Below are 19,929 nucleotides of genomic sequence, written 5' to 3'. Positions count from 1 at the left end.
CATGCTCAACTATAGCTGACATCCTTTTTTAACTTGAACAGGCTGAAGCAATAGATGTGTGAATATAATGGGAAACTTTGTTTGTAAATTTATACATGATCAGCAAATATTTTTGTACATACCAGATATATACCAGTTATTGCTTTCAATCATTTCCAATCTAATCTTGACATCAATAGAAGTCACGAAGGCTTTTGACATGAACACATCTACCTCCAAGAATCAAACTCTTCCTAGGGTATCCACCAATAGTCTTCCTCCTCGTTCGTTGTTTTTGTCCTAGCTTTGTTTGTTGTTTGCTTGACTCTCTTTTACTCTTATTCCCCAATGGAATATGTATCATTTATTTATCATAGGTATTGTTCCATTTGATGTTAGATATATTCTGTGCATTCTGAGTTACGTTCCACGTCAACAGAGATTTCTCACTCCATGTATATAATTTCATATGTCTCTATCATCCAAGGTATCATATCAGATATTAGTTTATGGACTGCTCGGTGATGAATAATCCTTCCTTAAGTTCCTTTCCATTTGCAGCCTAGTGCTTTGATACCATGTTAATTTTATAAGATTGTTTTCTACAAGTGTAATGTCACTACCATTTATTTCTGTGTGTTCCAATTGCAGATTTGAATGTCATATGAATATGAGAAGAGTCATGTCTCATGAAGAAACATGTCTCTATATGGTAAATTATAATTTAACCATCATTAGACAATATATTAACAATACCATATATAAAAATATTATACGTAACATACATATATACATATATATATAAGTAGTTATAAAAGTTTGACTAATTGATGATTAACCAGTGACCATAGAAGGATTATATCTGTTGTAGATTGTAGCTGCGATAAAGATCTTTATCTCTGGAAATATGGATGTCATTACCATTATTGTCACCTTCAGCTGAAAAGGATGTGTATGTTTAATTTGTAATATTAAATGTAATGCCATGTGTCATTCGACATTTGAGGCATAGAAATTTGAAGAGTTCTAATTGTAATTGTAATTCAAAGAGTTGTAGTTGTAATTGTAATTGTAATTATAAATAAGAGTCATGTTTTTGGAAATTGGAGATACCTTCAATTGGAATGTAAAGAGTCATTTCTTAAGTTATATATATATATATATATATATATATATATATATATATATATATATATATATCGCATCAAGTGATAGGCATTGTACTCTTGGACTTTTATGATCAATAAAATGATTTTTATTTTTTATTTTTATTTTTGTGGATGGGATTTTCCCTTCGTTCTAAAAGGGTTTTCCCAAGATATTTGTGGTGTTTATTGTTTCAATTTTGACTCTTCTCTTATTGATGTTTATCATGCTTGATTTCTGAGTTAAAGATTTAACAATCTCTAGGTCCATTCAATCCAACTGAAGCTACAACATTAACAATCTTCTCACATACACTTGCCTTATTTTATCATTCTGCCCCAATATGTCATAATTCTAGAAGTCACCTATCATTTGGTTATATTGGATAGTTAATGCTTTGTTTTTCACATTTGATACATGTTATCTGATATATATTAGTCTCTTATGCATGATCTTTTGATCCATGAAAGTAATCTTGTCTCTTTTAAAGACCTCAGAAAATACAACTTATTATTTATTTAAGTTATTCTTATTTATTAAATTCATTTCAGAGAGGGGATATTGCACAAGATCATGATATATATGCATGTATTTATCCACAACTACTACACTTCGCATTCATTACTTGAACCCTTCACCATCAAGGAATTCATCAAATTCATTAACCCATACATGCATCCTATTTCACTCTATGGGAGATGATGATTGAATTGTGAGAGCCTTTAGAACTAATGATCAGGACATGGGAGTGGTATTGATGGGGCAAGTCCATTATAGAAAAAGGGATAAAAATTTTTAAAAGGGAATAAAACAAACAACTATTGGTTAGATGCAAAATACATAGCTTTTGTCTATTTGCAGTTTTCATGTTGATCGAATATGTAGAGTCTAGACTATGACAATCGTGACCTTGAATGATATATGAAGACAAATAGGAATCTTTGCCAAATGAAGCTGGTTGCTTGCAATTTGACAATGAGCACACTCAGCCTATCAATAAGCAAAGGTGGGAAAAGTTAAACACTCATTTGCACATGGCCACACTTGCACTTACTTGAAGTGGTATTTGATGATGTTTATCGTATGGGGTAAATAATTTAATGCATACAGACAATAGACAAGAACATGTACACAGCAATACTCCTTTTATTATTTGCATATATGCCGAAGAGATTACATAGTGCTTCCAATGATGATTCCAACAATCCTCCAAAGTCCATTCCGGACGGTGTACATATACCATTCCAAAGGGGTGACTCAACCATCGCGCCCATTCAGATATAATTAATTCTACTCGTCGGCTATTTTCTACTTTACCGACAACATCATCACCCCCCCCCCCCCCCAAAAAAGAAAAGTCGTCTCCGAATGACAATTACAAAACTCAAAATTGAAAATTGCACAACTAATCAATATACAGATACTAGGTAGAGGGATGGGTCCCTGGTGTGGTAGGTGTCCGTGCTCTTAGTTCACTCAGCTCAGCGCGTAGCTTGTAGACTTGCTCCTTTCGAACTTTCAATTCGGCTTCCACTTCCATTTGAAGCTCCAGAGCTGACTGCATCATCCCAACAAAATCTCCAAATTCCTTTTCTTTCTCATCTAGTAGCTTCTATTTCTCTGCTGCCAATTGTTGTAACTGACTCTGTTTTTCTAACAAAGTTGCCCTCTCAGATTCCCAGGACGCCCTTTCCGCAGCTAACCTGGCAACTAACTCCTCCCGAGCCCTCTCAACTGCTACCTGGCTCCTCCAAAGGGCGTAATATGCCTCCGTCTATATCTATACAATCTCCTGAGTCAATGTCTCTTTCCAGCTCCCCAAGCCTAGACTCCCCGTGGTGGCCCAATCCTAACGCATTTCTGTAGTTTCCACGCTTGGCTGACCTCTTTCCTCAAAGCAAACTGTAAAGGCAACCCGGCATCCTGATCTCATAAAAGATACCACTCTCTCCAACTCCTTCACCATTGAGTCTAAAGCTTGCACCTCCGCAAATGCCACCACCTATCGAGCTCGAGTCGCTAGAGCGGCTATATCAACAAAGAATGCTTCTACTGCTTCTGACGCCACTGGGTGTTCCTGCTATCTCCCCACAGCCTTTTCTACTACTTTCGCCATATGCTCAATAACACTATGTGAGGGTCCCACATCCTGTCATTGCTCCACTTCCTGTGCTTGATGAGTGTTTTCCTTTAGAATTTTGTCCTGCGTAGGTGTCTGCATGGGGGCCACCCGAGGTATTGGAGTATGGTGGAACCACGTACTTAAGTACGTACTCAGCCTCTGAGTTCGACTCTCCTTATCTCGCTTAGGTGATGCTAAGAGTGTTGAATCCATTGTAACTACTAAAAGTGCACACCAAGCGTATTCTGGCTCTCTGCTATCTCTAGTACTGGTAGTTCAAGTACCTCCATGGTAGTCTCCTCTCTCTCCTACGGTACACTCCTTATTGTAGGTGCCACGATTTCTACTACTGGTTGTGCTTCGGCAAGAGCTAGCATACTCTCTCGGCTAATGAGTTCTGCCACCCGTGCAAATCCCACAACAAACCCAACTGCTGGTCCGATCAGTTGGACTAGGGAAGGTCTTACCCCGTGCTACCTGGGTGCAGCTACTGTAACCGCCTACTATGGTGCTACAGTCATCACTATCGGCTGCCGTGTCTGTCCAAACCCTAGTATATGTGCCATGTGCACACCTGCTGGCACTAGACAGGAAGTGGCGGATAGTGTAGGGCACGAAAATAAGAAGGGGGTGGTTGTGACAATCTCAACCTCTTCATCATCGTCTTCCCCTTCCTCCTCTCCCGTGTTGTTCTCCTCGGAAGATGTCTCCTATCGTCCGTTGTTCGTATCGCCTCCTGTATCTAGCCGAGGTCTCTTCTGCCCTGCAATGCCCTTTTGTCCACTAGCTGTGTCTAAATGTTTCCATTGCATGATAGGAGGTTCCCCAGGGGCTAATGGTCCAAGTCTCACCTCCAACCTCTCTTCTGGAATCATCCGCATTGTAGCATCGAGAAAGAGGCCTATGACATAATGCAGCATATAAAATGTCTTATATTGGAGTGTCATAAATTCATGCATGCATTCAGCCAGCATAGATGCCCAATCATACACCTTCCCATTCATTGTGTCGTTCATCATGGATACTTATGGAAAGGAGATATCAGATGCCCTACTTGATCCAGTAAGTCTGCTCTTGACTAAATCCATCAAGCATCACCACGGTCCCTCCTAGATGTCTGTTTTCTTCAGTCCCCTACCTTTTGATGTTTTAGCCAATACTTCCTGTTATGCTTCAGCCATGTCTCCGCATACCAGCCTAATCAAAAACATTTTTACCACTTTGGTAATCTTCCTAGGCTGTACCTTTTTTCCTAGCGGCCCTAGTATGCCAAACACGCATGAAATCTAATGCTTTGAATGAGATTACCAGGTCTCTTCCCAGATACCGGAATGAGCTTTATCGAGAAGCCCTGCCATAAGTCTCGATCATGGTGCACAGGAAACACTCATAGTCCCAGATGCAAAAAAAAGGCATCTGAATCGCCCATTCCAATTGTGCCCTTCTAATGCTAGCTTTTATTGGATGATCGTCAGGAGTTTCCTTCCACCACTTCTTACATTCCATATCGCTCAATCCATCGAATGTTATATTTTGTGGTGTGATTTCAACAATTGCAGGTGCATGTGCCTGCGCCTTGCGCTTCTACTTGCTACTGCTACTGCTACTAGTGCCTTCACTCTAGTTACCTGTGGACGACATTTTCATCCCCTTCCCAGTTGTAGATTCTTCTAATTCTTTTTTCCACTTTCTCTTGCCTGTAGACTCCATTTGTTCTTTTGCTTGGTTAGGTCAGTTATTCCTTCCTACAACCAAATTCTTCTGCTTTCTTGACATTTGTACGTACGGCCCTCTCTTGGCTTTAAGGACAGCTTCTGTTGTATGGTTAAACAATTCCTCAATTATATAGCTGAATGATATAGACCTCTGTTGTAATTGTTCAATTTACTTCATCTCACTGGTCGTACAGCCCTTTACTTTTGTACTTTTCCTCCACAGAATACCCATACAATCGTACTAGCTACTATTTCAATTGACTATCCTCTAGGCCGTACAAGTCTTTGTACTCATCGTACGGCGTACGGCCTTTGGTCTACTTCCCTTTAAGTTTCTTCAACCACGCCATACAGCCTTTGCATCATGGTCAATACATATGGTTTCCTTGTCTATTCGCCGTACAATATCTGTTTTGCATATGACCCCCTTCATGCTGCCGTACACTGCATTGACCTCATCTATCTTCAACCCAATTCGCCGTACAGTGGGATAATAAGAAGACCATACGGTGTTTTATTGTTACCTCTTGATTATGTTTACCCTACGGTCATGGGGGGTACTTAAAAGGCCGTACGATCCATAGATTTTAAAATATTATTTATTTTTCCTTGGTCATACAGTGATCATTAGCTTGCTGAAGTTGTCGTACGGTGATCTTTTTCTTCTCTTTTTTTTCTTTTTTTTCAATCAATTTTTTTTTATGTTGAATTTTATTGCTCCTCGATATTCGTTGATGACAAAACAGTTCGCGCATGATATATTTTTAACTTGGAACCATTCACCATTTCTGAAATTTCCTGCCCGTCCAATGTCCATAGCTTTATTGCTCCGTTATCACCTACTTCCTAGATTTGGTATGGCCTGACCCATTTGACTTTAAACTTTCCCAGTTTGATTTCATTCCATCCGTCATACTTCAACACTAGCTGTCCTAGTTAGAACTTGTTCATTTTTAGGTGTTTATCATGCCACGTTTTGCGCCCGTTTTGCGCCTGTTCTGCGTCACCTCCATGGCCCATTATGCCAATAGCTACTTCTCCTCGAGCTTGTTCAAATTATGCAACCTTTCCCTCAAGCTTTCCATGTCGCCTAACTTATTCTCCAACGCGATCCTCAGACTCAGTATCATAAATTCTGCTGGTACCACTGCCTCTTGTCCAAACATCAATTGGAACGGTATGTGTCCCGTTGTCACCTTGTATGTCATGTAGTATGCCCAAAGGGAAAACAGCAGTTTTTCCTCCCAATCTTCACCTTCGACCGCACATGACTTGTAGATGATTGCTACCAAGATCTTGTTCGTAGCCTTGGCCTGTCCGTTTGCTCTTGGGTAGTACGAGCTTGATAGAGAGTGATATATTTTGAATTTCATGGTTAACAGTTAATGACATGATTGACAAAATGCCCTCCACAATCACACTTGTTATCTAAAGTGGAATCCCATACCGAGTAATTATTTGTTCATATATGAATTTTGTTGTACTAATTGTTGAGTTATCTGGTAGGGCTCTTGCTTCTACCCACTTGGTTAAGTACTTTGTGGCTGCGACTATGTATCAACATTGATGTATTCGGCTTACTTTCAAAGGTCCCACGAAATCCAATCCCCATCATTCGAATAATTCTTATGCGAGGGGTTAAGCGGCATGAAGTCTCTCTTTAGCAGCTTTCCCAACCTTTGGCCGACGACCCATTCCCGTGCGTCATTGTACACTGTTGGCCACCACAGTCCTGCCAGCAATATTTTTCTAGCTGTGGTATCAGGTCCCATATGTCCTCCTGCTGGACCCTCATGTGCTTCCTTCAACACTCTCGGTATTTCCTCTAACACACACTGTCGCAAGATGTGATCAAGCCCCATTTTGTACAGTAATCCATTAATCAATTGAAATGTACAGCTCCTTATTACTAATTTCCGACTTTCATTTTGTGGCATCTCCTTTGGTGGTTGTCCCGTGGAAAGGTACTCCCCAATACTCGTGTGCCATTTTGGCAGTACTGCAATTTGAAATAATTGTGCATTAGGAAAATCATCCACTCCGTCTGTCAATTCACCTGTTTTAATTTGCGACAGATGACCTGTGCTGACATGATTCTTCCCAGATCATACAATCATCTTGAAGGTGAATTCCTGCAACAAAAGTAGCCACCAGCTGATTCTTCCTCGATGATAGGTTTATTTACCAAATGCAACAGAGCCTGATGGTCTACATGAAACACAAACAGTGTCACCAGCAAGTAATGTCGGAACATCTGCACTGCAGAAACTATTCCTAAGGCTTCCTGTTTTGTTGTACTGTAATTTTGTTCTGCTTTTGACAATAGTCGGCTGGCAAAATACACCGAGTGATCTAACCCGTGGTTACCTGTCTGGGCCAAAGTTGCTCCTATTGCATAATTGGATGCATACACGTGAACATGAAATTCCTTGTTCCAATCTGGATATGCCACTATAGGTGTTGTGGCCAATCATACCTTCAACCCTTCAAATAACTCATCCCGTTCTTTCTCCCATTTGAACAGTTCCCCTTTGCATGTCAATTTGTCCAACGTGTATGATACTTTAGCGAAGTTCTTGATCAATCTTCTATAATATCCTATGTGTCCCAAGAATGACTTCACCTCCATTACATTTGTAGATGGTTGCATTTCCATTATTACTTTGACTTTGTCTGGATCTATTTTCAATCCCTTCTTATAGACTATATGTCCCAATAATTTTCCCTGGGAACCATGAATCTGCATTTCCTTGGATTTAAGGCGAGTCGTGCCCTTCGACATCTTTCCATGCATTCGCCCAACGCCGTCAAATGTTTGTCTTCAATGCTGAATATGAAGCAGTCATCCAGAAATGCTTTGAAATTTTCGACAGACATTTTGTCGCATATGTGCAATATGATTCTTTGGAACATAGTCGGCACATTACACAAGCCGAATGGCATTCGGTTGTATGCGTATACCCCGCCTTCCACCACAAATGTCGTTTTAAGTTTGTCCTCTTCTGCTGTGCAAATTTGATTATATCCCAAGAACCCATCCATAAATGAATAAATCTCATGTCCAGCTACCTCCTCCAATATACTATTTGTGAATGTTATCAGGAAGGGGTCCTTGATTGTTACTGCATTGAGACATCTAAAGTCGACACATATACTGATTTGGGTGGTATCCTTCTTCAAGGATATTACTATGGGTGACACCCATTCACTTGTTTGAACCTTAAAAATAATATCGGCCTCCAACATTCAGTTAATTTCTTCTGTAACCTGTGCCACGTAATTTTTATTCATCTTGTAAGGTCGCTTCCATACAGACACTGCACCTTTGACCAGCAGAATGCGGTGAACACACGGCTCTGGTGGTACTCCTTTCAAATCTTTGTATGTCCAAGCAAACACATCTTTTGTATTCTAGAAATATTTTAAATGCCACTACTTCTAGTACTAAATTCCAATTATCCCCCACCAGTATGTTTTTTGGTTCGGCCTCATCTCCTAAATTCATGGTTTCTAAAGTGGCTTCGTCATATTTTATCGACTTTCCCTCACCAAATACATGTACAAGTGTTTCATCCAACGGTGCATTCCCTTCTTTTATTTCCCTAAACTCTTTTGGAAATTCGTCTTCATTGTGCCCTTCCTCTATCGTTAGTATGTTGCAACTCTGGAATAGCTCATAATCCTCCATCTGCCAGTGAAACAATCTGTTCACCGAATCCAAATCATCATCTGTCGATCCACCTTCCAACCGCAGGACTCCTTCCTCATCCAATTCCATTCATTGCTTTCCTTCATCCTCTTCTTCGAAATCAGATGATAGAGCTTCTTCACCCACCATCTATGTGTGTAAATCAATAATGAATTTTCATCCTTTGCTTTCCAATGATAGTGTATTAACCTTTGCTTATACGAGCCATCCTTGGCCCAGAATGGCATCATATCCTCTCGTCTTCAACAGGATGATGACGAAATCGAGTAGGAACGGCTATGTTCCAATAGTCACTGGTTGTGCCATCAGGACCCCGAGAGGTTTAATGTTGTGTTGATCCGCTGGTAGTAATTGGAAAGTAGGTGGCCACAACGTCGACTGTCCCAACTTCTTCCAGGTATCTTCTGGTAGGATGTTTACCCCAGAACCTCCATCCACAATTGTGTCTAAAAGGATCGTTCCTAATATACCCATCTCTACGATCGTCGGATGTCGTCCGAATGTGAGGGCTAGCAGCATTGGGTCCACTGCACTTGCTCCGCTTTCCTTTTCCCTTCCATGTTCTCCTGGTAGTTTAGCAGTCGGGGCTATGTTCGTGAGTGTTGCCCGTAGTTGAGGCATTGTGAGGATCAGATCATATAACTTGACTAAAATTTCAATTTGTAATATCTGTCGTATGATGTTTTGTTCTATGTAGTTCGTTGTTGAGGTACCGGTAGTGTCCTTCAATTGTGATTTCTCTGCCTACGTTGCTTTCTCAATTTCCGCCCACGCTTCTTCCAATCTCTTTTTTCCATCAAGTCAAGGTACAGTTTTGCTTGTTTACGAGTGATTACCAAGACTTCTTCGTCTGCGCCGATGTTGATCCAATTCACTCCTGATTTCGGGCACTTGACATCTTCATGATCTCCAGGACCGCACCATCTGCATAACAATTTTGGTGCGCTTGTTGATGTACAGTTCCATGCAAAGTGGCCCCACAAATTGCATGCTCGGCATTGAACCATCAAGCGGCCGCTCACATCGTATTGAGTTTGACTGCAGCCCCCATTATTATTGTTGGTATTGTTGTTTTGCCCTCTTCTATCATTTTTGTACCCACCCGAAGTGGCACCATCATTGCTAGTGTTTCCGCTCCCTCCTAACGTGAAAGCCTCCTGTGTCAGGAGCACTTGTTGATGCCTTTTTGTTTTCATATTGAAGGGGCATTCCTTTGTGGAATGTCCCATAATTTGGCAAATATCACAGAACTGATTTTTCGGACAGGATCCCTTCGTGTGACCTTTTGTCTTGCATTCTATACACCATAGCTCGTTTCCCTTCGTCTCTTTCTGCATATTCTTAAATTTCTTCATCATTCTAATCATATCCTTCTGGAGAGCTCGGACCTTCTTACTGTCCTTTTCGTCACCACTGCTTTCTCCTTTCGAAGACGAGTCATCTGAGTCAGATGAGCTACTTTTCTTCTTCTTTTTCGTTTTCTATTCACTCTCTAAGTCCATCGCCCGATTGTATGCTTTGGTGTATGATGATGGCAACACAATCTTCATTTTCTTCCTTAACTCCAAGCATAGTCCTTCAATGAACCATCTCTTTTTTCAGCCCATCTGTCGGCTTACTTTCCATTTTATTTATTAATTCTTTTAGTTTTCTAGCATATACACAGACTATTTCATTTTTCCCTTACTTTGTGGTGTAGATTTCTGCTACGATCTCATTGTCGTCTCGCAGCAATTGAAACTCAGCGATAAACTCCTTTTTAACTCCCACCCATGTAGTTAATTTTTGGGGATCCGCGTCGACAAACCAATCAATTGCTACACCCCTTAAGGTTGCTGGAAATTGTCGGACCAATTAATCTGTGCTGATTATGCCATTCGTTGTCCAAATTGTTTCGCATGTCTTATAGTGTCTAATTGGATCGATCGTTCCATCACCGTCAAACTTTGGCAATTTTTCCTTTGGTCTTGCCATTACTATTTGAGGTACTTGTTGTGTACCCGCGTTGTTCTGTACGCCCGCTTTTTTCTGTCCGCATTGTTCTATACACTCGCAATGTTTCGAACAGTCATCTTATTTCGAATAACTGCATTACTTGGTGAAAAAGGGTATTCATTAAGCGAAGTTGTCCATTCCGGAAGTGTATCACGGACGAAGAGTTCACTCCACACTTGTGCTCCCTCAGCACTCCAAGCTATGCTAGTTAATCCCCTTCCGACTAGATTTTCTTCCCTCGACGTATACAAGTTAAGAAATTCCTCCCTTGTTTCTTCCACCAAATACAACCGTTGTTGAGTCTCTTCCAACAATTCCTCAGTGCTTCAATGTCTATCGACAATCTGCTAAAATCTCTGTCTACGCTCGGCCTATTGTGCCAAAATTAAATTCCCTTGCGTGGTGTGTATTGCACCTTTTTCCTTTAGCTTATTCTTATTTTTGTTCAACTGATTTGACATTAGTCTTCATTCCTCTACCTTCGTTCCAGGTCCATGGAGCAACGGCGTCAAATGTTTACCGTATGAGGTAAATAGTTTAATACATACAGACAATAGACAAGAACATATACACAGCAGTACTGCTTTTATTATTCACATATATGCCGAAGAGATTACATAGTGCTTCCAATGATGATTCCAACAATCCTCCAAAGTCCATTCTAGATAGTGTACATATACCATTCCAAAGGGGTGACTCAATTGTTGCGCCCATTCAGATATAATTAATTCTACTCATCGGCTATTTTATACTTTACCGACAACATGTTAATCTACCCGTCGGCTATTTTATAACTTTACCGACAACAAATGAAACCAAGAAAGCTTTTCCCTATATATCATGAGGAAAAGGAAGAATTCATTAAGGCCATTCAAAAAATGTACAATACAAAGGATGCATTAACATGACATGGATTAACCTCATTCGTCACAAACAAGATCTACATAAGTTCGACAAAGATGGATGGGGAAACATTGGCACAAGAGAATCCAGTGAGATATTCATAGTTTTATGGGCCTCCATCATTCATATGCCCACTAGCCTTTTAGTTATTACAACAAATGTGTTATTCATTTCTTGTTGAGACAAACTAACCTACAACCAATGTTGTTGGGTTATTGTGTAGTTAGATGGTTGGCACATCCGAGGAAGCTACACGGTTGTGACGGTTCACTTTGCAACCCCTTGGACACCATATGTATGCATTATTTCCTTTAATTGGGACATGTTGGTATGGAGTACATTTGTATACGATGATCAATTAATGAATATAATATTACTGTTCTAAAATATCACAAACCTTGATATTTACTCAACATATGCAGATGTATTACAAAACACAATAGGAACCAGCAGAAACTCTAACAAATATTAAATTGTTCTTTCTCAAAATGATACTCAGTATTCAAGCACATAACAATGCATTACAGACCCACAATATAAAACCAGAAAAATCTCATAAAATTCCTCAAAGCAACGTTATTGCATTATACAACAGCAATACAACAACCATCATTCAAAATCCAATCTTTAACATAGAATTTACAGTCAAATTGGAACACTAAGATAAGAACCTGTAAACACATACAAGACAATTAAAGTGGCATCTCCACGGACAATGAGTTTGCGTCCACTATCTATAGACACAAGGGGCTACGTCCTCACACTAGCTGAAAGCTAAAACTTTCCAAGTACTCTCACAAGAGAGAAACTGAAATCTAAATAATAAACCAAACATGGCGATCAGCCTCTTTCCCTTTTTAATACACAAACTAAGACTCTTCGACTCCCCTCTGGCTTTCGTCCTATTCCCTTGTGACTCTTCAACTTCCTTTTGGCATTTCGTCTTATTCCTCCTTGACCCTTTGCCCACTTTATAACATTAAATTGACCTTTTAATAATTTGAGTCTATGTCTCATAGTCAATTTTAACATTATATAAAATAAGACTTAAATATTTCTAATGTCCCAAAAAGGGGACATTACATGTTCTCTCTTTCCATTCCATGTTGAGTACTTTATGAACCGTCGCGACCATGTAACTCCCTCGGATGTGTCAATGATCTAACTACCTAATAACCTGACAACAACCAACTCCATTCACTCAATAGAGCAGAAGAGGCTTACCTTTCGAAGAAGATTCTAGCCATACACAGAACCTTGAATCTCATGGATTGCAAGGGGAGTAAGTACATGATAAGTCTATCAGCATGGTGAAATACAGCACCTCAGGAGCTAATGCAGGTTGATGGGGATAAGGCTGCAGGCAAAAGATTTTTCAAAGTCCTGTTGTTGGACAATGTGTTAGATTCATTATTGCATTTGGTAAGTTTGCACTTTGTATCTTGAATAAACATCTTTTTAAGTTATAGATATCAATTCAAAATGCTGAAACCAGAAAAAAAATTGCTTAGACCCATTAAATTCCAGTCCATCATGTTAGATTTTTGCATTTATGAATTAAACTGTATGTGATTTTTTATCAACAATTCAGATCATATTGCATGATCATTCATCAGGTTGAAGCAATTGCTAAAGAGTAAAAGGATAATGAGTCATGTAGTATGATCCAAAACGTCGATGGTGAAAAACCACAGAGTTTAATCCAGAGATGCGAGAATCTAAAAAAATTGCTGTTCCTAGAACTTAGAGAAATATTGATTTTACATGTTCTTAATGCCGTTGAATATTTTCACCAAAACTGCCTTATAATATCAGAATACTCCTGCATGTCCAGAAAACTATAGTTTCAAGTCCACTCAGCATATCGTATAGACTGTAGTCTTAATTATTTTCATATTTCTTCCTAGCATACATCATTTTTTAGTCGGTTGCAAATATCATTAAGACAAATAAACCTAAATGTTAAGAAATATCATTGATCCATATGTAATGCTAGCTTTTCAACATTTTTTCCTTTTGATTACTTTCTCCTATTTCAATTCATAGGCTTGCTTTATATAAATTTGTGAAGCTCTTAAAACTACTTTAAATTAATAAGACTCTGTATCCAAAAGTAAGGTGAAATAATCATGATAACTCACCGGTTTTAAAGTTGGAGGTGATAAAATGTACAGCAACGAAGTAATAACATCCTCCACAATTGTGTTAAGTGAGAGAAATCTTGAAATAGAAGGTGAAATACTATTCAACCACAACTTCAATAAATCTTTCTTTTCAGACAACATTGTCCTGCACCTGAAGTTTGTGAACAAGGAATTAGTTGCAACAGTTATAAATAACCGCATAAGATGATCTCATAAGGCAGAAATAAATATTGTGACAGCTATCAAATCAAACCTTTGATGTGACTTTGGCCATTCAATATTTGGCTTTTCAACTTGGGCTATTAAGCAATGAATCGCAACAATGATGGAAGGCTGATATACTTCACACAACAAAAACAATGAAGGAAACTTTGTGAGACACTTTGTCCTTCTGATGCAAATTCTAGCATAAGCATCTCAGTGTTGTATGTTCCAGAAAATTTTAAACAATTCAGTTTGAGGATCAAACAGATGAACAAAAGCTGACTTTTAGCATACCATTAAGAAAAAAATGTTGAGATCGCATGATACGCTGGCTAAGAAGATCTGAGTCACAGAAAAAATTAAGACACCTGACCTATACATCACATTAAAATATTATTAGTGCATTAAAATTTGAAAAGACCTTTAATGCATCTGAATAGCTCATGAATATTAAAGACAACATATGAACAAACAGCTTGCAAAAGCAAGACCAGGTATGCAGTACGTACAGTTTTCTCCATTGCTGAATCATGGTACCTCACATTTAGAAAATTCTCATGAATTCCTTCAACCCCCAACTCATAATCACCACTACAATTTTCATTTTACTGTCTTAGCATTCAGAAGTTGAGTATGACTTGCTAGGAAGAGAAAAGGGTAAAGAGCAATGGGAGATCATAGAGCTACAAGAACATAGACAAATACTCACTGACTAGAAAAGATGTCATGCAATCTTATAAAATTATTAACTTCTTGTTTTGTACTATTCAATGTAGGTCCTTGAGATTTGGACTTCCGCTTTTGTAACACCTGAATAATGTATGTTATGAAGCCAATTCAACTCAACAGAAGATATGAAATGAAATCCTTAGTTGACCAAAAATTACACTTGAGGAAAATATAACAAATAACAAAAAAGAGTTCAATACGTGCACTAAATATATATGAAATATTGTACTACCTCCTTCCAAATGTCGAAGATACTACTGGTCATATCTTTTCGACCAACTACCTGAGAACCAACATCTACCTGTATATTGAACAGTTATCACCCTCAATAAAAGTTTTACATTGAAGTGGAAAAGATATTTCCAAGAAAATATCACATGTGAAGAAAATACATTAAAATGAAACAATAACATGCTTACCACATTTAATAGCTCTTTTTTTCTCTTCAGAAATTGAAGAGTATTGAGACATGCCCGTATATCACATTCTGTAAACAAGATGAACAAAACATTATAAAAGTTGATATGAAACAAAAGTAAGCAAGTTTGAGCATTGTGTGATATTCGAATAAATAAAATTGATTTGAAGTTTGACTATTTTACTTCATTGTGTATTCTGAATACTTGCTTGCATAATTTTCTCTCATGGGATTATGTGCAAGGTATATATTATGGATACAAATTTCCTTTCACAGCTAGGACAGCTCATAAGAACATTTGCAAAGATTTTTAGTGCCCTCTCACTAACAAATCAATTAAAGACAGCATTGAAATCATCAAAGTATAACTTAGAAGTTTAGAACATATGAGAAGGACAGTTAAAAGCATACAAAATATTCGTGGAGAAAATCAGATTGTACCAATCTGCATGTTAAATGTGTTACTCAAATGGGATACAATAGCAATGAAGCCTTTGATTGGTGAAACCAAACTTTTATATTTGACATCACAATTCTCAGCCAAATACAAGATACAAGACAAACTCTGTAATGCTTGTCTTCTCTCTGTTCTACGACCATGCTGAAAACCAACCATTTTCCCTCTTCAAGTAGCAAATATACAACATTCAGGAAGGGAAATCCAGATCTGTGCCATACCATAACCAAGGCATGTACAACATTATTCAAGATAATCAACAACATGAACAAGAAAGATCCATCTGGGATCATACGAGATCAACAGTAAGAAACACCTAGACCATGTCTTCACTTTTGCAAAGGAACGACGATTTACGACATGTAAAAACCAGAGGTATGAGAATCTATCTACTAGTAGCCACCTATCCATTTAGCATTAATATTATTTGCCATGTCAACAAAGAATATTTGAAATAGTAGAATCCTACCATCCATCACACAAGGCTTGAAACACAACATAAACAAGCACCAAGATTTCAGATCTTCACAATGGCTTTGAGAAACACCATTGATGCTAAGATGTTCAAACCAACCACTCACAAAAGCAACCATATAGTTCATATTTCCATATGCAAGACATGACAAGGTAGGTGACATTGAATATAATGCTTCACAAATTAAGTAAACATACATGGAAATAAAATAGATTGGGAGCAAGGCACAACTTGCACCCTCTTGAGATTAAATAAATACATGGGCCACAAATAGATGAAAGCTTAGCACACCATGAAAGCCAATACACAACACATCGCTAACAATCTATGTTCCACGGAGTTTCCAGGATGGGGACATTTTAGGGGACGGGGACGTGTTTCCGGTACGAGTACGGGTCGAAGCCAAAATTTAGGGGACGGGACATCAGGGGACGGCGATTAAAAACATAGAGGATTTTTTTTAATATAGAGACAAAATTCAAATATGTGTATCATAACATTGATAAACCATTCACCATAGACATTTTAGAAGATAAATACATGGAATATTATCAAATGGCAAATACTAAGTGCTTCCATTATAACAATATCACATACATATATAGCAAAAATTAAAATGCCTAAAGGCTTCAAGTATCATGCTGAAATCAAAATGAAATAAAGAGAAGTCCAACTAAAATAGTTAGTAAATAGTAAATACCAAACGCAATCTTTCCTCACTAAACACAATCTTTGCTCATTGTTGCTATTGCTCTTATCTTTTTTTCCTTCCTCTTAGCAAGTATGTTAAATTGAAAAATGAATATAAGAGTTAGTGTTTTAATGGACCAAATATGGGTTGCATATTGTTATTATGTCTTTAAGATGACTAGGGGCCACACGAACAACAAAAATTAGAAAAAAATGTTTTTTTGGGGATGGTTTGCCTTTACCAGATTGACTGGAAAAAAGGGGACGGCCAGCAATTTCGGGGACGGATAGGGGACGGCAAAACCGTCCCCGATACTGCTGGCCGTCCCCAAGTTTCCTCCCAAAAAAAATTAGCCGTTTCGGGGACGTTTCTGAATTTTTCAGAACGGGGACGACTCAAGGGACGGCCAAAATCCGTCCCCGCGTCCCTGTTTCGTCCCTGGTACAAGTACGAGAGTAAAACCCTAGGAAACACGTCCCCGTGGAGCATGTCAATACCAATACCATAAGCATCATAATTTCATACTCCTCAACCTTAGAGAAAGGAGTCCTCCTATAGAAATCACTTTCTGGCTATTAGTGTGTTACAGGATATTTTGAAAATATTAGAGCTAGCAGCAAGACTATAGATGATAAGGAATCTAGTTCAGCCTCCACTGTGATGTCTCATGATTTGTCGGCAACAAAAACATAAATTTCATTGAAAATGCTTGGGAGGTGTTCCATATGGGCATGATCAACAAATTTCATTAACACGCTTGGAAGGTGATCTATATTGGTGTGATCAACCAAAATCTTGCCCCTTTCCGCAGACTTGTAGAAGCAAAGGAAAATTTTGGCTGCCAATACTGTAGAGTCGTGGAGATTGGGGAATGCCTGGTCGAGATCCTAAATGCCCTCTGAATTCAACAAGAGGAAGTCAATGCTTTGTGCACTATAGATCGTATAAGTTTTTGAAATTGGATGTCTCAGAAACTATAGACTATGTAATGGGAGCTATCCTCTTTTCTGATAGCAACTCATATGTAACAAAATAAAGGACTGTAGATAGAAAACTTTGCAGTCATCCAAAATAACTACATAAAGGAGAAGTTATGTGTCATGAGACACTAAATTATTTCAAGTAATATGATACTCAATTTTCTTGTAAAACAATTTAGAGAAGCGTCATTTCTGATTGTAACAAAGAAAAATGCATGTCTAAGAGTAGTAAAGCATTAGAACACATGAGGCATATTTGAAATCAAAATTTCAAGATATTTGCATAGTGATTAAACACTAACCCTTCAGGACAAGAAAAAGATCAAATATGAGACAATTGGGCAAAAGCCACAAGAAAACCCATTCCCAAATGGCTTATAAAAGCAAAACATCAAAAAAAGTCATACATCAAAAACAATATAAACTCAAACTAAACCATGTGCACAATGCATGAAGTAGGGATAAAAAAGAACATTACTTTATGTGCATGGGCCAAGCAAGGTTACAATTAAATGACACAATAAAAATAATGTCTCATTAAATATCCTTAAAAAAAAATCCAAAACTTTGAGTGGACTACATTGTATAATGAGTGAAGTAATGAAATGAGAAGATTGACAAAACTGTTATCAACTGTGAATGAAGACAATAAGGAAACTCCTACTAGAATGCAGCAAATAAACTACTTTACTAGACAGCAATTAGTATGTGCAAGAGTTCAATTATTTCAAGTACACCTTGCTGTAAAGTTAATACCAAGAAACCATAACACAAGACCAATAATATTATATTTTTGTAGCCAGTCTTGAGTAAATAACCAGCAATAACGTCACTATCACCATGAAACAACCAATATAAGCTCTAATAATACTCAAGATGTCCATGGTTAAGGGGCCTTAGGCTCAAAAATACTAGAAAGCTATATAGTTTCTCTAGATCCCTTCCCAAGATATACAAGTGATGAACCTCTAAATTTAGAGAGAACACTAGTATAGCACACACCATATTTGTTATCCATCTTCCATGTAAGCAGAAGGCTCACATCACAAACAATGATGCATATTCGCTCTATCATAACTAAGACGCGGAGGTCTAGAATGCTTAGTAGCAACAAGAAAAAGAAAAATTGACTTGCTAATTTGTTCTCATCTCAATGTGTATGGGTTGTACACAACTAGTGTTTCCGATTCCCAACCCTTGTAGAGGGCTGAATATAAGCAATAGTCATTCTAACAACTCTAGGGTTTGTTGATGTGAGTTTTGTTCCACTACAACATGCAGAATCGGATATCTAATGTTTTGAGGTGAAACACCAAACTCTCAATCCTCTCTTGATATAAGGTTGTCTCTCATGCTAAGCTTGCAATGTAAGATCATGAAATGACTTCGAGCTGGTTATCACAAAGGGATTTACATTATTCATTCAATGGATATCAACTCTTGCACTTCTAAAGATTTGGCTTCACGATGTGCAAGGAAGAATATAGCTCCTAATTTTCCAAATTTTCCACTTAAACTCTAACTTTAACTTATAACTTTTGTTGTAAACCTCCAGTCCCATAGACCTTTTGGTGGTCTTTTGTTGGACATTAATATCTTTATCTTATCTACTTCTAACTACAAATGCAAGGAATCATGGATGACTCGAACTCTACTAGATGTGATCTCATCAACGGCTCTACCAACCTAGTGCAAGTTGCTAAGGAACACTCGAATGGTTTTGATATTGATATTTCCTCTTCAATCCCAACAAATGAATGCAAATTAAAGACTCAATACCATTTGAATTTAAGTATTAATATTCATCGGCTTACCACGCAAGGCATTGTTACAATCCATAAGAATGCTAGTGGCATGGATTTGTTCGAGTCAAACAAGTAAACATCCACAACAACTTTCATTCAACTAAACTAATTCAACATGAAAATAAATCTACTCCAAGTGAAAGATTGAGGAAACCAAGCAACACTCCAAAGCAATAACAAGTAATTCACCATGAAGAATCAACATAGAAACTATCCATTACTTTAAAAGTATCATAGAAGCTATTTGATCAAGTCTCTGCCTCAACTATCGTACCCTACTCTAGCTCTCTAATCTCACCTCCTAAACAAATTCCCTAAGCTCATGAATTACAAATGAGAAGGCCTTGGCCTTTTATAGTTGCTCAAATACAATGAAGGGCCAAGATCAATTCAAGATCAAGGGTAGAGCCTTCTTACCACAAACACTAATTAGGGTTCCCAAATTTACAACCAATTA

The 19,929-nt window shown here is 38.1% G+C and overlaps 1 protein-coding gene across 2 annotated transcripts in view; it reads right to left on the bottom strand.

Annotated features, from left to right (window-relative positions):
• Positions 1-19,929, bottom strand: part of CTF18 (P-loop containing nucleoside triphosphate hydrolases superfamily protein) — a 175,254-nt gene that overhangs the window by 75,858 nt on the left and 79,467 nt on the right. For both annotated transcript variants that reach the window (XM_089798073.1, XM_089798074.1), the window contains 7 exons: positions 15,066-15,133; positions 14,879-14,947; positions 14,627-14,727; positions 14,427-14,508; positions 14,212-14,290; positions 13,967-14,054; positions 13,711-13,864 (listed from right to left, as the gene is read on the bottom strand). In XM_089798073.1, coding sequence (XP_089654199.1) covers positions 13,711-13,864; positions 13,967-14,054; positions 14,212-14,290; positions 14,427-14,508; positions 14,627-14,727; positions 14,879-14,947; positions 15,066-15,133 — 641 coding nt within the window. The remainder of the gene's footprint in view (positions 1-13,710; positions 13,865-13,966; positions 14,055-14,211; positions 14,291-14,426; positions 14,509-14,626; positions 14,728-14,878; positions 14,948-15,065; positions 15,134-19,929) is intronic.

This window comes from Cupressus sempervirens, chromosome 8, assembly GCF_028749045.1.
Source record: "Cupressus sempervirens isolate cs-2001-9-10 chromosome 8, ASM2874904v1, whole genome shotgun sequence".
Lineage (NCBI taxonomy): Eukaryota > Viridiplantae > Streptophyta > Pinopsida > Cupressales > Cupressaceae > Cupressus > Cupressus sempervirens.
Note: the sequence above shows the minus strand (reverse complement) of the source record. Positions and strands in the feature narration are given on the sequence as shown.